The sequence below is a fragment of the Pleurodeles waltl genome, chromosome 4_2, assembly GCF_031143425.1.
Source record: "Pleurodeles waltl isolate 20211129_DDA chromosome 4_2, aPleWal1.hap1.20221129, whole genome shotgun sequence".
NCBI classification, from domain to species: domain Eukaryota; kingdom Metazoa; phylum Chordata; class Amphibia; order Caudata; family Salamandridae; genus Pleurodeles; species Pleurodeles waltl.
Window position 1 is genome coordinate 898707805 of NC_090443.1, and position 16857 is coordinate 898724661.

At 45.4% G+C, this 16857-nt stretch overlaps 1 protein-coding gene across 2 annotated transcripts; it reads right to left on the minus strand.

The window, feature by feature from the left end:
* Window positions 1-1529: 1529 nt before the first annotated feature.
* Window positions 1530-10734, minus strand: CDKN2C (cyclin dependent kinase inhibitor 2C). 2 transcript variants are annotated; one of them, XM_069232689.1, is made up of 2 exons: window positions 8830-10734; window positions 1530-2602 (listed from the first exon to the last, which is right to left on the minus strand). In XM_069232689.1, the coding sequence occupies exons 1-2, from the start codon at window positions 8956-8958 to the stop codon at window positions 2246-2248; spliced, it is 486 nt and encodes a 161-aa protein (XP_069088790.1). In that variant the 5' UTR covers window positions 8959-10734; the 3' UTR covers window positions 1530-2245. The 2 variants fall into 2 exon arrangements, with proteins under 2 accessions (XP_069088790.1, XP_069088789.1); XM_069232688.1 differs by having other exon boundaries at window positions 8818-10734.
* Between the last annotated feature and the right edge of the window lie 6123 nt (window positions 10735-16857).

The window sequence follows — 16857 nt, forward strand, 5'->3', positions numbered from 1 at the left end:
GACCCTTTCCATGGATTGTCACCCAGATGTACTTAGCGGTGGGGGGCTCATGCACCTTAAGGACAGAGGTCCTTTCCATGGATTCTCATCCAGATGTCTCAAGAGGTGGTGGGCCGGTGCCCCTCAAGGACAACAGGCTTTTTCAGTAGATTGTCACCCAGATGTGACTAGAGGTTGGGGGAGGAGGGGCTTGTGCCTCTCTAGGACAGCAGGCCCTTACCATGGATTCCCACCCAGGTGTGCCTGGGGGTGGGGGCGCATGCCCCTCAATGACAGCAGGCCCTTTTCATGGATTCTTATCAGATGGGTGGGGTGCAGGCTCCCCTGGGCCAGCAGACTCTTTCCATGGGTTCTCCCACATATGCCTAGAGTTGGGGGGCTTGTGTCCCTCAAGAACAGCAGGTATGTACCATGGATTTTCACCCAAATGTGTCTAGATATGGTGGGTCCGTGTCCAAGAACGGCAGGCCCTTTCCATGGATTCTAACCCAGATGTGTCTAGCGATGGTGGGCTCGTTCCCACCAACAACAGCAGGGACGTACCATGGATTCTCACCCAGATGAATCTAGAGGTCGTGCCCCTCAATAACAGAAGGCTCTTTCCATGGATGCTGCTCTCAGATGGGGGTTGGGTTAGAGTGACAGGGCCTTTCTAACGTTCTGTGATAGATTGGCGATACTAGTAACTCGGTTATTTTCCTGCCATCCACTGTCGATATGTTTCGTGATCTCTACGAACCGGAGCTTACCAGTGTCTATTGGCCACTAAGCATCCTGTGAGTTTTAATTTACGGTGTTAGCGTGAAAACACAACATGGGTGTAAAGGTGCAGTACTTTACTAGCCAAAGTTGAAATCTATGTGCTCCTCGCGGGGCAACACTTGTGTGACGCAAGGGCGTGCAGGGAGAGCTCGAGAAGCAGACATGTCATATCAGACGGGCACTACCCTGGGGCAGCCGACCACGCGCACCCACTTTATTTTTCTAGTATGGAATGATGCCACACTGAAATAGCAAAAGTGCGTCAATAATTCAATACCGTCGCCTGACGAGTGAAAGAATAAAAGGCGTGGTTAGCTTGCGCTCTGTGCTTCTGAGGGGAACTGTTTTAAGTATTCAAACTACAAAATACGATCATATACAGAAATAGTTCATTTCCGTCCCATGTGTCCACATGGGCTCTCTCTCTGTCTCTTTCTCTCTCTCTCTCTCTCTAGAGAGAGAGAGAGTGTGTGCGAGCGCGCGTGTAGAGAGATATGAGCGGATGACAGAATATCTCCTAAATTAAAAGAAAGGCCCTGGATCCCCACGCGTAAAAAAAAAAAAAAAATGTTTAAAAAAAAATCCACAATTTTAGCGATTATTTAGTTGCGTTTTTCCCCCTTTCTGTGTTTGTCGAATAAAATGCAGAGTCCTTGGCATGGCCTTGATCTGCTTCGAGGCGTAACTATAATTTAAATCTAAACATATTTTACAATCCATTTGAACGGGTACATTATAGCATTATAGATTAAAAACACAGACACAGGTTTTATCTTAAATAGTAGATTGCGACCCTTTTATTGTGTAGGATAGACACGACATTTCTGACTCTCATGGAACTTCTACAAACAGATTGAATCGGTTATTTCCAACATGTTGTTTTGCCAGTCTCTGTAACAGACAAATCTTTTGACATTGTGAATAATTCGTGATCTCGTTCCGAGGAGACGGAAATATTTACATAACTCACAGTACAGCAGAAATAAGTTTCACCTTAGATGACATAAACATGTATTCGTATATACAATGTATGTTACACGGTCCTCTTTTTATTTTTACTTCAAATTGCAATGGGGTCTCCAGCCTTCATTTTCGGAGTACGCAGAGGCAACATTGGGGTGGGAAATTTCGAATGTGAAAAAGCCTGTTTCTACAGCTCCTGATAGTGTCATAAAACAGTCGTCCGTGTTGGCCTGACTGGTACAACTGAGGGATGCGCATCACAGTATGTTTTATTATTTTCTTACTTAGGAAAAACAAATGAAACAGTCGGCTTTGGAAAGTAAAAAATGCGAGAGAGAAATAAAAAGGCAGGCATGAAAGGCGGTATTTTAGATAAGTGAGAGGCAAGGTTATTAGCGTAGACGTACAGATGAGGCGAAGCCAGAGGCTGCTGTGACCTGCGTGCACAGCTAACCTGTCACAGTATTGCTGCATTTAATGAAATGTAAAACATGAACTGGGCAGATGAGCAGCAGCTGCCCTAGGCGCGGGTATTCTCCTCCATCCACTTCACCACGTCCTCCCGCTTGTGGGCCCTGGCCAGGTCGTAGGCCGTGTGGCCCTGCCTGTTCTGAGCCAGAGTGCTGTCCGTATGCTCCAGGAGGCAGGCCACCACCTCCACATGGCCCTCCATGGCGGCCAGGTGCACCGGCAGGTTCCCCTGCCCGTCCCTGGCGTTGGCGTCGGCACCCAAGAGCAGCAGAGTCCGGACCGTGTCCGCGAAGCCCTCTCTGGCCGCGTCGTGGAGAACGACAAAACCAGTGGGGTCCTTCAGGTTCGGGTCAGCGCCCTTGTGCAGAAGGGCTTCGGCGATTCCTGGGACGCCGAGCTTCATGACCTTGAGGAAAATGCAAATATTTAATGATCTGGGCATGTCTCGCACTACACAAAGAGGATAGACGTCTTTAATAATAACATTTCTTAAACAACCAAAAGCCACATTATTAACGTGCATTCGTGCTTTCATATAGCTCCCAGTACCACATTTCTGTCGTTTATAAGCGCTAGACATAATAGTCGTTACATTAAACATCCAAAAAGCCAAAGATCAGCACTTGATGTTTCAAAAATACCTATGTCTTCTTTTTTACCGCGCGTTTGAGTTGGACACGTAAAAGGTCAACGTTTCACCTTGCACTGGGCGAATATTTAAAATGGTTAGGAAACAAATAAGGATGTCTGTCACTAAATGACGCCTCTTGCATTAAGGAAAATGTAAAAGAAAACATGAGGTTGATTAGGGTTCGGCGTGTCAGCCTCAAGTTCACCGTAAGCAGCATTTACACAGTCGCACACACTCTTTTCAAGAACAGGGCACGTGGCCGTGTAGCGCTGCCTGGACAAGATGCGCCACTGAAGGCATCGCGCAGTTGCCAGCCTGGCACAGCTCGTACAGGATGCTGCATGCCCTGCCTTTACCATAGTGGCGCTGCTACATAATTGTGTCTAAGACCTTTCTGTGGCGCACCTGTCAAGCGCCAGCTCCTTTCTTGGTAGCGTAATATTGAAAAGCATTTTCTAAAGCAGAATGAAACACGTTTTACTTCATGTAGCGTGCCCGTGCGCATTGGTACAGCACGCAGAGAAGTGGTTGAAGATCCCTTAAATCACAGTAATCATGTCATACCACAACTCGTCCATAATTCGTGCAGAAACAAATACTTCTTGTGTTTTCGCGGGAAACCTCGAGTCCTAAGTGTAAAATGTAAAACATACATTGGGTGAAGCGCAGCATGGTCCAATGACGCTGCTACAGGGGCTTTATAAAGTGCGTTTTAATTACATCGACCGCATTATATGACCATACTATTAGTCACATACCACCCTCCCTGCCTACACGGGGTATGTGAGTCTTTAAGACCAAGTTACGTCATAAATACGGAAACGTCTGGCACTGAATACCTCTGCTGTAGATCGACAGTTGGTACCTTATGTTGCTGGGGGGCTGCGATACCACAGTTGGCCAATTGCAGAGGTGTTTAGCTTTTGTCACGCAAAACACATTTCAGCGCCGATTTTGCCCGAGATTCTTTTTGATTCTGACATACACAAACAACTGTCTTCACTTATTTTATGAATGAGCAGGAGGAGGTGAAGCCTTCCTCTGTTAGTCATTAGTTATCTACTCATGAATTGAGTTGTGTGGTTTTCATACTCAATTGATAACATGGTCTGGCCGAATTCGACAGTCCGAGACCGATTCTGCCCATTTTTGGCCACTCCCATGGAGTGTTTCATCATCCTTCCCGGGTTTAAAAGGCGCTCACATAACAACCACACGAATACAAAAATGTTATTTTTAGAACTTGTCCAAAGACCCTACAGAGGTGATTTGGGTTTTGAACCCGGCTATCACCATCAGAGTAAACATCAGCTCACTTTTGAGAGGCGTCTGAAGTCAGACTTTTCAAGTGCACTCACTTCGAGTTCGAAGCCACACTCAACTATCTCTACAACTTTAAATCCTTCTATTTCAAAAGAGCCTGCACAGATTTGCACCATACTCCACAGGGGAATATTAACGTTCAACATCTGTCTTCGTGCCAAACTTGGTGTATTTATTTGCATTTAATTGTGTTACAGATTTTGATATAGACTAGAGCAACAATTCACACAATTTTATATTTGCCTTAAAAGTACGCACCTCCGACAATCACCTTTGCCTCCTTAACCAACATTTAGGGAAACTGACAAGAAGTATTCGGGTGTGAGCGAAGGTGAACTTTAGAAAACATGTCAAAATTCGTCTGACGGAGTAGTTTTTAGACATCCAAAGAACGATTTTCACATGAAACTTAAAATTTTAGTGATATTTCCACTGCAGTGTACAGCACACATACACAATTAAATTTGCATCATAATAAAAAAGCATGCTTTAATCTAGATATATCACTGCCCGTAAAATGGTGTACACGGCCTTTTCCATGAGCAACACCAGCAGGATCCATGCAGCCTATTCATTCATCAAGCAAATAAATTAAACTTATATAATACACCGTCTTCTGACTCCTGTACAGATGGTCATATTCTTCTAAATATTAAAACGACAGTAAAGTTACTACAACACTTGTGTAAAATAAGAAAACAACTTGTTACCAATGCTGCACCCAAAGTAAACGAACCGCGGAGTTTACATGTTATGTTATGTGGTTTTGTGCAGTGGCCAAACCTCAAATGAGGCCTCAAAACTTTAGTGAGAGTCTGGTCTTGAAATGTCTATAATGCTTGCAGCAACGGTTTCAACATCTCGTTGTCAGGGGAATGTCATCATAATTATGGCTTAGAGCCTTAATTCAACCTCGGAATTCCTCGTTTCTTTATGACTAGAAACCTAAATAACTGTTAATATATTTTGTATGGTCTAATAATGGCATCGAAGGGCCCTATGACTATTACAACTGGAGCAGAGGTGGGGTGAGTCAGTGAGCAGCCCATTGAAGCAGCAATGGGGCTGTTAACTACAGCATACATATTTACAGCGTGTATACCATTTTATTGGCTGGAATAGTATACGATGCATATAATGTTTATTATTACTTCAATCATTAAATCGGTAATTGACCCACAAAACGATTAAAACCGTACAAACAAGTAAGGAAATCCCGTAAAACATGACATATTAAAAACCATCGTTTAAAGACGTTAGAACTAACAATCATTTGTTGGAATAAATGTTTCCTTTATATATATATATATATATATATATATATATATATATATACACACATATATCCTACCAATTGTGGCAATATGTCCATCAACCAAGTTCAATAAATATGTAATAAAATCCAGTATCATCCTTTTCACCCTATGTGGTAAAAAACATACATCATATTTTTCATTAAATGAGGCCCCACAACAAACGACCATCTTTACTGCAGTCTGAATATGAGCTTTTAAAACGGTAGGATATTTGTTGACACGTGGTGCTTAGTTATTTGCCCTTGTTACAGTTATGTAAGAAGTAGTTTACATACCACAACATCACAATTAATGCACACTTCAGTGAATGACGAAATAAACCCAATGGCAACATACTTGTGATCAGAAATGTTAATTTCTGAAAATGCAGGTTGTATAGAATTTGTAACAACCTATATGTGCACTTGGTAACATCCTTTTACTCCACCTTAGTGTACAAAGTAAGAGATATATACATATATATATATACACATATACATATATTATACGCCACATCCAACTATCCGAACAGGTCATGTCTGAAAAGTTTAGGTCGCCCGGTGTGCGTGTGTGCGCGAGATAAGTTACTGTCTAAACAGATAGATCAATAAATTAACGGTGTGTCTTCAGGCAAATGATTAGCATAATTACTTTTTCATCTGAAAGTTGGTACCTGTTTGCTGAGAGCATTGAGAAGGTCTGAAATAATTTGAATGTATTGCTCTGTTAATCACCACAGGACTACTCATTTTGTATCTGTGTTTGCATGAACACAAGCAGCTTTAAGCTACTTACTGCCATTGCCTATGCAATTCTTAAATACATTTCCTGGAAAGTAGGAGTTTGCATTCAAAGACACTAAATACAGTGTCCATGTTTATACAGTTAATTGCATCGACTATTTAACTCCCAAAACTGGTTGGAGACTGTATTACTGTGAAGGAAGTTGTTATTTATTCAGAAGGCCCCCGTTCATGATGGAGAGCACAGAGGCGTTGCTCATCCAGGATGAACTAAAACATGCTCACTTCTCAGCTTTGAAGGTATTCAGCAACTAAACTGGGTGTCTATGGAAAGATTGTGGTTTGCATGAGGTGACAGTGGCGCATCACGTTTCGGCGTGTTTGTGTACCAGAGTGGTTGGCATGTGCGAGTAATTGATAATACCATTGTAGCAGCAAAACACAACCCATACATATGTTAATGGTTCTCTATTGATTTATCGAGTTAGAAGGAAGATGTCCTTTGTTTTTAAACATCTTTTGTCCAGTGGACGTGTTTTGCTGCATTCAGTCAGCCGTGGAGAAGCAGTGGCAGAGTTGGTGCTTCTCTGCTCCTCCCACATCAGCAACACTCGCTGTCTTTCGTTTAGAAATGCTTTTACATTTTACGATAAATGTATCAGTCACCGGCGTTCGGGGAAACAAAGTTAACGCCAATTCGGCGTATAAGCAGTTGTTTATTTTGTTGCGTGTGTATGTAAAAGGAATTGGGGCTGAGAAAAACGCAAGCCAACCCCACGGCCAGGGTTATTCAACAAATTGCAATATCAGATGCATTTATGTTTTCGGGGACACGCAGAGCGATACACCGGCATTTTGATAACCAAGCCTGCGCCTATATTTAGAATCCGTTAGGCAACGATGCGTGTCGTACTCTTCTTAGCAACACAGTTTAAAGGCAGGCCTCGTCCTTTGGTATTGTGGGACACACCGTGCAGAAAATACCTCTGTTAAAAAGGGGTGTCTCCTTAGTCACGTCGTAGCCGTTGATGAATGTCGTCGAGCCGATGAGTTTACACCTCGGGAGGTGAAACCCTCGCCCTCACGCACTGCTTGGAACTACAGATGGGCACACACACACACGTGTTCTGATTATGTGTCGGTCAATTACTCGTGTTAAGGCCCCTTGGCTAGTCTGTCCGGTGCCTGCCCTCGCCATCAGATCTGAGAGCACAGGTTTCGTCCACACCCTGCATCCTGCCGCCAGTAGGACGATTACCACTCGCCGCCATGATCGATGCTGGAGCAAGGGCAGGAACTTCTGCGAGTATCACCCATCACTACTCACCGCCTAGCCTGCAAAAATATCTCCCGAACAAGGCGTTTAGCATCTGCGATAAGGTTATGAAAATCTAGATTCTTCCTCGATTCCGTAGCCAGCCCCTGCTATCATTTCTAAACAGCAGAACAGCAGGGAGCGGCGCTGCATCCTTCAGTGCAGCCCTGCTAAAGGGGTTACGCTTACAATGTGTTCATCTTTGTAAATTGTACGCAATTGTTTTATTTGGACACTTTCCTAAAATGAGTTTGAATCATAAAAACAAAGGTCGTGAGAAAATAGCGTATGCAAATATTATAAGTTAAATAGATGTAATATATTATTACCTCAACGAGTAGTTCATTAAATGTTAGTTACTATGTCCAGATATCAAATATCTTCTATTTGTAGTTCGAGATACATTTGTCAGATGTGGCTAAAAATAATCCGAGATTGCTCCAAGTTGAATTTCTAGTCAACCGAGTCCACTGATGGATAACTCCACACCAATTTCTTGTCTGTTTAACTTTATCGGCTATAGAAATGCGTGTGTGGGCCGTGGCTCCGCATATTAACTTCGACAGCTACGTCTCCCCAAAAGATTCCCGTACAAATGTGATGAACGGATGTTCCTTTGTTGTTTTGTTACATTGTCTACCATTATGTATATTAATGACATGGAATATACAGGGAAAGTGAATGGTGAGTTGACTACACGTTGCTACATTGTACGGTATATGTGCCCTGTTAATCATAACTAAAGATGTGGTCTTTGAATAATAACATAACACTATTTCATGTGTTTGCCTGCTAGTAGGAGCAGAATTTCGCATTCATGGCACACTACGCAGAGACAGTGGTTTCACCTTTCACTGGCCGGTGCTGTCCAGCGGGCGATGTACACTCCTTGGAAGTCTTCAGTGATACATTATGTGTAGGTGATAACACTGAAGCCAGCTGTCCACGGACAAGGGGTGCGCTTTTCATTCACCTACTTCAAAATAGCGCCTGACAGCGGTACACGTGGGCGCTAGCAGGGGGCTACTGCTTCGACAGCATGGAGCTCTGCTTGCCCCAACCATCAGATGGGCACCCTTCACTCCCATCTCGCCCCCTAGACAGGTTACCAGGCTTCTGCTGCTCCAGGTCCATAGGTTAACCACCTTTTTAGAGCCCCAGACGGGTTACTGCAGACGTCGGCACTCAAGTGACCCCCGCCCTCCCGGCCTTTTGTAGCCCCCAGGCACACCTTCTCCCTCAGCTCAGCCCCCTAAGGGCACCCCGCAGTCCGGGCCCTCGGGCGCCGCCGCCCCCATCCCTCCAGTGACGCACCTCCGCACCCACCTGCAGCGCCGTCCTGTTGAAGCGGTTCCTGGCGTCGGCGCTGGCCCCGTCCTGCAGGAGGCCGCGGACCCGCTGGAGGTCCCCGCGGGCTGCGGCCGAACACAGCTCGTCCCCCGGCAACTCGGCCATCCCGGCCACTAGCGAGGCATGGCGCAGAGGGCTGCTCCGGCTCTGGAGGCTCGCCACCGCCGCGGCTAGTAAATACTCGTAACAAGCCACTGCCAGGGAGCCGCCCCGGCCAGGGCACGTGACCCGCGGGGCCCAGGCAGGCGCTGTCAGAGGGGCACAAGGCCGAGCAGTGCGCCGCTTCCGGTGCGTACCTGGGCACCTCAGACTGCCAGTGAGGGACCAGTGTAACAGAGGCCGACCGAGGCCCGGGCGCTCACTCCTCCAGCCTGCTGTCTGCAGGGCACGATCTGCAGCTTACTCAGTAAAGTTCAAGACATAATGACACTGTTAGAATCGATCCTTTTCTGAAAGTTCCTTTCTTGAAGAAGAACTCCCCAGGCTCACAGGCAATAACCCCAAACACTGGAAAGAAAAGTTAGCCAATTTGATGAAATGACTTGGACTCAAGAACCACGACGAGCCAGGTATGCGTGCCAATCTCTGCATGTCACAAGGCAGCCAGCGGTTCCCCAGGCCGGCGCCGCAGCTCACACTGCACTTGGATGCCACCAGATATGCGCCGATCATCTCCAGTCAAGTTTTCAGCCTTGATGTGTCGCACTGTCAGTTGTGAAGAGCAATATGTCAGTGAGCAGCGATGCCTCACCGTCAACAGGGGCTCAACTCAGTCAGAGGAAGAATCACACTTGTTTTATTTCTTTATAGTAGAGTTGGACAGATCCGTGCTGTGGCGGCTCGATATTCACCCAATCCAATGCTCTTTGGATGAGAATTCAAGCAGGTCAGGCTCGCGTTACTACGGTGATCGCGGCTGAGATGTCAGACTGGAGCAGGTGACCCTCCCGCGGCGCTCACACTTCACCCCTTGGCCGTCCCCGCGCAGGTGAACGCAGGTGCCCTCACCCGACCCGCAGGGGACTCGGCGCGGGGCCATGATCCGCACATAAGAAGTTGAGCACTGAGTCTGCGAACAAGACGATATCGGTGTGCCGGCCACACTGCAGACAGGGGAAGAGGCGGCTCGCTGCTTGGGCACCCCAGGGGGCCTGGGGAGCAGTGCCAGAGACGGGCTCCGGACTTCCCGCCTAATCCGGACTGCCGCGCTGGCTGCCAGTCTCTTCCGCCTCACCGTTATTTTTCAAAAAGACAACCGCCCTTCCCCTTTAGCCTGCACCGAAGTGACTAAAATCGCGGGTGTCCTTCACCTCTGGCTTGGGCTGAGTTGCCCTAGAGTCGCGGTGACAGTGACAGCCCCTCTCGCCGCCTTCTTCCTCACTCCTCAGGTGCGGCTGGAGGGCGTGATAGCGGGCAAGTGCTCCAGGACCCTCGCGCGACCTTCATTTCCAGGTACAGTACACATGTCACGTCTCAGATGCTACCCCCGGTGCATCGCATCGGAAAGTCCAAGCCGAAGCAGCTTGTCCATGGCAGGAGACCCGCCACAGATTAATCGTACTGGAGAGTCCCAGCCGGAGTAGCATGCCCCTGGCAAGAGACCCCCGACTGCTGCGACAGGCTAGGGCTGCAGGTGCCGGCGGCATCCCGTCACGGGACTGGCAGCTCGCTGATACGCATCGTAATTCGGGCTTTGACAGCAGCACACGGGGCGACCTGCTTCTCGTCAGCTGCCAAAGTCATCCTCCCATGCGACCCTCTCCCGCCCGAGCCCCTGCCGCCTCTCCATCTCTGCGCAGCTCCAGTTCACCTTCCCCAGCTGTCACAGGCTGCTGTCAGGCTCAGCTGCCACAGTCACCTCTCCCTGCCGAAGCCGTTTTTTTTGCCTCCTCAGCTTTTTTTGAAAATAATGAAAAAAAATCGAGCGCTGTTTCAGTTGGCTGGGACACGCCCACCTAACGGCAGCTGACGGCTGAAGCCCAGGAGGCCCCGCCCACGCAGGGAGCGCGCGCAGCCTCGACCTGTGACGCGCTGCCAGCGGATCGGGTCATCTTCACAGGAGGGCGACGCAACGGTGTCCCGCTGGCCTTTGGCGCGAGGACCTGTAACACGCACTTACCCAAAATACACTAAAGAAATTCATAAGAGCCCCGCCTCTGAAAGACTGGTTGTAAAGGATGAGATTTAGGCATTCTGAGTTTACTTGTCACCTTCCATTCCGACGCGACACACCGGCCAATGCTTCTTTGGAGTACATTTCGTAGGTGTGCGCAAACGCTTCCCAATATGTGGGATATGGTGTTCAGGTGATTCGCAGGGATATGAACTGTATGCGTATCACTCTAACGTTTATTGCTGCCGTCCCTGTTTTCCCAGCTATAGTGATTACCAGGGCGAGTTTTAGAGGCGGGCAAGCCGCACATTAAAGAGAGCCGTGCCAGAGCCGAACAGGCGTCTTACTTGGCTGTAAGAGCCAAACCATGTTCTGAGCCTACCGGGGTGTTACATATCACAGGCCTGCTTAAAACGGGAAAATATGTATTTTTACATTTGTCACAATACATCACAGCGAGGTTTGCCACCTTCCCCAGTAAAAAAAATACCGGTAATTTGTTTACTTTTTAAGGTTATGCAAATTCACCGAACTGATTCTTACTTAGAAGAACCTTATATGACACCGTTTGTATTCTTCGTTTTTAGCATACATTTCCTGCCTTTTTGCAGTACGGTGGATGCGGATGATGAATAATCCGGCGCAAATGCTTTTATGATTAGGTTTAATCTTTATTCCAAGTATGAGAGAAACGAACCCACAACAGGTGAAGCATCAGTATGGGTTCCCAGAACTCACTCAATGCTCCAATATAGAACATGACGTCACAGTGGTTCAGAATACATATACAGCTAGATAAATGCCCCATAGAGGAGACTACAGTACTACTACATCACCTCACCCTTATCAGAAACAAATACGTAACCTGATACAAAGGACAGATTTGCATCAGAGATAAAATAAAAACTAATACGTTTTGAGAAATCCTAAAATCTAGCTGGTAATTTTTTTTTCACTCTAGAATTCCTTGATCTCTCACCACAGGGAGTAGTGGTGGTATTCCCAGTATTTGTAGTTGGTCAACACAGAGTAGGGGTGGGCGGTGAACCCTGCTTGCAGACTTTTCCCCCTCTGTGCTCCGCATAGAGCAATGAGTTCCGAAAAACTCTGCAAAGTGGAGTTTTTTCCTCGCTCATCAATGGTGAGTTTGATGAACGCAAGCAAGGACATTTTACTCAAGACTACCTCCCAGCGAGATTCCTCAACGCGAGCGGTCAAAGTATGGTTGTGACCGCTCGCATTGACAAACCTTCAGTTCGCAATAAGGTAGCTGCCGCTTGAGTAGAAAATCATCTTGATCGGCAGAAAAGAAGCAGCGCCCTCTTGCGCTGCACAGGGAGCTGTTCGAGCTGATTCTTCATCGAGGGACAAACATCTGGTGCTAAAAGTCAGCGCGAACAGTGTGACCTGATGCACTCCGCCGCTTGCGGAACTCCACATAGCTCAGTGGAGATTTTGGGGCAGTTCGCTGAGCTCTGCGTAGTGCAACTCCCAAAACTCCACCCAGGCCTAACATAGAGTCATTTTCACAAATTTTTAACATGTTCCTAAGTACATTTTAGCCGGTTCATTGGAAATGGGCTTGACACTTTCCCTATTCTACCACCCCTTTCCCTGCAGTAGCAAAGCAGCTCAACTTGTTCTTACTATTTTTGCAGGTAAAGTAAATTTGGATTCTTCTTCCAAAACTCTATTGGGTTTCTTTATCAGAACCCAATCAATTACCTGTAAAGGGGCATTATGTGCCCTGTGTTTATGATTATAATACTCTTTCTGTTTAGTTTGGTTTCTATAATTTCTGTCTAAATGCGTTTCCTTTTGGAACTCCCACGTATTTTTGGATACATGATCCATTGTTTTTTTCTAACCACCCCAGTATCAGTTTTGCCCTAGCCTCTCTGTCACATAAACTTTGGAATGGTGTAACTTCAGTAGTGGAATTTGATTACGTAACATATGCCCAACTTTTTTTCTTTTAAGAAAACATTTACATCAATACTTGAAGAGATAGCAGTTTGAATACCCTCCTTAAGTAATCGGTTAGCTCTCTCCACAAGTCCATTGAAAGATGGACTATAAAGTGCTACTTGTAAATGAGTAATGTCATACTTGGTCATAAAGTTGGACATTTCCGTAGATACAAAGTGCATTGCATTGTCTGTAACAATATATTGAGGGCGGCTACCCTTAGTCAAAAAAAGATTTCTCCAAAAATTCAGTGACTGATTTTGAACAGGGTGATTCAACAAAATCATAGAATATCCGCTTTGAGAAATAATCAATCAAAACTTTCAAGAATTTCTGTTCTTTGGGCAATATACTGAAAGGGCCTGAAACGTCCATTGCTACTTTCTACTCAAGGACCGGAGGGTAGTGGTACTGGAAACACAGTTTTGTGATTAGGCTTCCAATGCTTGTCAGAAACAATGCACTGTGGACATTTTTCTATCAAAACTGAAACCGTTTTGTCAATAACTGGCTACCAGAAGTACTGTTTCAGTTTTTTTGCATGTAGCTGAAATACCTAAGTGCCTACAGTGAGCCATTTTTGCAATACGTTCACGCAAAGCTATGGGTGGTACAAATAAATGATTGCATATGCAATTTTTTTTTTTCACATGACAATTCAGCTGCAACTTGATTAAAGCACCTTAATTCTGCTGAGAGCGATTTAGTAGGTGGCCATCCAATTTTGATATAATGTGAGACTCTTTGTAATGTACTATCTCGTGTAGCAGACAACCATTCATTTTCAGAAATTACACCATTGCATGCTGCTATGACATCATTCAAAGCTACAACACACTGATCATCATCATGTGTCATTTCACTAGACTCTTCTAGAGGCAAACGCGACAAGCAATCTGCACAGTAATTTTTTCCTCCTTGTATGTATTTGATGTTGAAATTGTATTCTTAAAGTTTGGCAAGTAGGCAAATCAACCATGCAGAGGTTTTGGCCAGACCATTACTACTCAGAAGGTATACAAGTGGTTTATGGTCAGTATATAGATCTAGATCAAATAATGTTCCTCAAATATATGTCTTAAATTTGTCTACTGCCCATATGCAGGGCAGGGCTTCTCTTTCTATGGTGCTATAGTTTGCCTCAGTTTCTGTAAGAGTTCTGGAGGCAAAAGCCACAGTGTTTTCTTTTCCACAAACCCACTGTCCAAATACCACACATATGCCTTTTGAAATGGCATCTACTGTGATAAATTCTTTACCCTCTTGCTGAGATGGTTGTAACGCAGAAGCGGATATGACTAGTTTTTTGATGTCCTTGAAAGCTTGGTTGAGCACCTGTGACCATTCAAATTTCGCTCCTTTCTTTAGAGGGGAACACAATGGTTGTAATAGCAAAGCATACCCAGGGACAAACCTTGCATAATATTCGCAAAGGCCCAAAAAAGACTTGAGTGAGTCTTTGTCAGCAGGTGGGGGTGCATCAATTATGGCTTTAACATTACATGCTTTTGGTTTAATCCCATTTCCAGAAATCATATGTCCCAATTATTCTACTTCATCTGCCATAAAATTACATTTAGCGACCTTCACTGTCACGCCATGCTTCTCAAATATGTTGAAAACCCTTTGCAGAATAACTATATGTTATGTTCCACTTCAGTCTTTGTAAAAAAGAGGATAGCATCCTGGAATGCTTGTACTTGGTTTTCACTACTGAACAGGTTGTCCGTCAGTTTTTGGAAAAAACTTGCAGCTGAGGCGAGTCCAAATGGAAGCCATAATTATTTATATGCCAAGAATGTTGTTACAAATGTCGTTAAAGACTGGGTCTCAGAAGTGAGAGCAATTTGGTGGTATGCTGAGTTTAGGTCAATGGTATTAAAATATTGGGCATCTCCAATGTTTGCAACTTTCTGCATACTTGGCAATGGATTACAGTTAACTTCTATATTTTGATTGAGCGATCTAAGGTCTACACTTAGCCTCAAGTCACCCGATTTGTTTTTGTAAAAACAATTGGGGAAACCAATTCAAAGGAATCTATGGTCGCACTAACTTTTTCAGTTGTGAGTTTGTGTAATAACTTCATCAAACTCTCATGCCTAATGGTACTGATCTCACTTTATGCACTACTGGGGTAGCATCTTCCTTAATTTTTATGCTGTTTTCAAAACCATTCACAGTCCCTATGGTATTGGTAAACACCTGGAAAACTTTGTATAATCATCTGCTTCACATCATTACTAGAATTGATATTTAAAATGGGCACTTCTCCGAGCATAAAAGGTACATCATGACCAGGTCGTAAATAAATTCCTAGCTTTGCTAAGTCCTTCCAGCCTACTGTGGCTCTACCTGTAACAGCAACATATATATTTGTGTAGGTCTCCCTACCAAGACACTCAAGGTAAGAGGTGAAATATCGTAGCAAGTCTACATCCTGTTCTCCAAAAGCCTTTGGGTTGACGTCAGCAGGTATTAAATAGGTGTCTTTGGGCTCCATTTTATCAAATGTGCTATCAGTTAGAATCGTGACTTGTGCACCTGAATCTGCCATGACAGTGATAGTTCTGCCATCATTTGTGGCTTAGCAAAAAGGTCCCTTAATGTTCTTATTTTTGGCAACACTTAACATAAGTTCTCCCTCAGTATCTATTGTCAACAACACATTCAGAGATTTGCTGGTACACTCCTGTAGTTCCCCTTCGTCATTTGCAACAGTAATGTTGTTAATTCTCAGTCTGTTCCTTTTCCCAAGAGCTGGATGTAGGAGGCTGGCCTGGCTTATAGTGGGTACCTTGTGGTACTTACACCTTGTGCAAGCTCCAGTTATCCCTTATTAGTAGAATAGAGGTGTTTCTAGCAGCTTAGGCTGTTAGAGGTAGCTATGGCAAAGCAGCTTAGGCTGAACTAGGAGACATGCAAAGCTCCTACTATACCACTTATATCATATAGCACAATATCATAAGAAAACACAATACTCAGAGTTACTAAAAATAAAGGTGCTTTATTTTAGTGACAATATGCCAAAAGTATCTCAGAGGATACCCTCACTTAGGTAAGTAATATACACAAATTATATGTACACAAACCCAAAACAGGTAAGTAACAGTAAGAAAAGTAGTGCAAACAATGTAGAATCACAATAGGATGCAATAGGTAGACATAGGCCTAGGGGCAACACAAACCATATACTCCAAAAGTGGAATGCAAATCACAAATGGACGCCAGGCCTATGAGAGGTTGTAGAGGGTCGCTGGGACTGTGAGAAAACAGTAAGGGTGTCCAAAATACCCCACCCAAGACTGTGCAAAGTAGGAGTAAAGATACCCTACTACCCCAGAAAGACAGTATAGTCGAGATAGGGGATTCTGCAAGAAACACAAGCACCAGCAAAACACTAAAGACGGATTCCTGGACCTGAGGACCTGTAAAGGAAGGGGACCAAGTCCAAGAGTCACGCAAGTGTCCAGGGGAGGCAGGAGCCCACTAAAGCCCGGATGAAGGTGCAAAAGGGCTGCCTCTGGGTGGAGGAAGCCGAAGATTCTGCAACAACGAATAGAGCTAGGAACTTCTCCTTAGGATGGAAGATGTCCCACGGTGTGCTGGAGGTTGCAGAAGTGTTTCCAGGCAGAAGTGTTTCCAGGCAGAAATACCGCAAACAAGAGTCGCAGTTGAGGATTTTGGGCGCTGCTGGGGCCCAGGAAGGACCAGGATGTCGCCCCTTGGAAGAGGAGACAGAGGGGGCACACAGCAACTCAGAGAGCCCCTGCAAAAGCAGACAGCACCCGCAGACGTACCAGAACAGGCACTTAGAAGATCTGAGGACAGCGGTCAACTCAGAGTCACAAAGGAGGGTCCCACGACGTCGGATTTCAACTCAGCGAGTTGAGCAATGCAGGACGGAGTGCTGTGGACCCAGG

What these genes read in the sequence shown, in the direction of transcription:
- CDKN2C (XM_069232688.1), bottom strand. Translation starts at nt 8,958, where the DNA reads ATGGCCGAGTTGCCGGGGGACGAGCTGTGTTCGGCCGCAGCCCGCGGG. An exon ending in CGCTGCAGGTGGGTGCGGAG is followed by an intron (nt 2,603 to 8,817) that starts GTGCGTCACTGG and finishes ATTTTCCTCAAG; the next exon opens with GTCATGAAGCTCGGCGTCCC.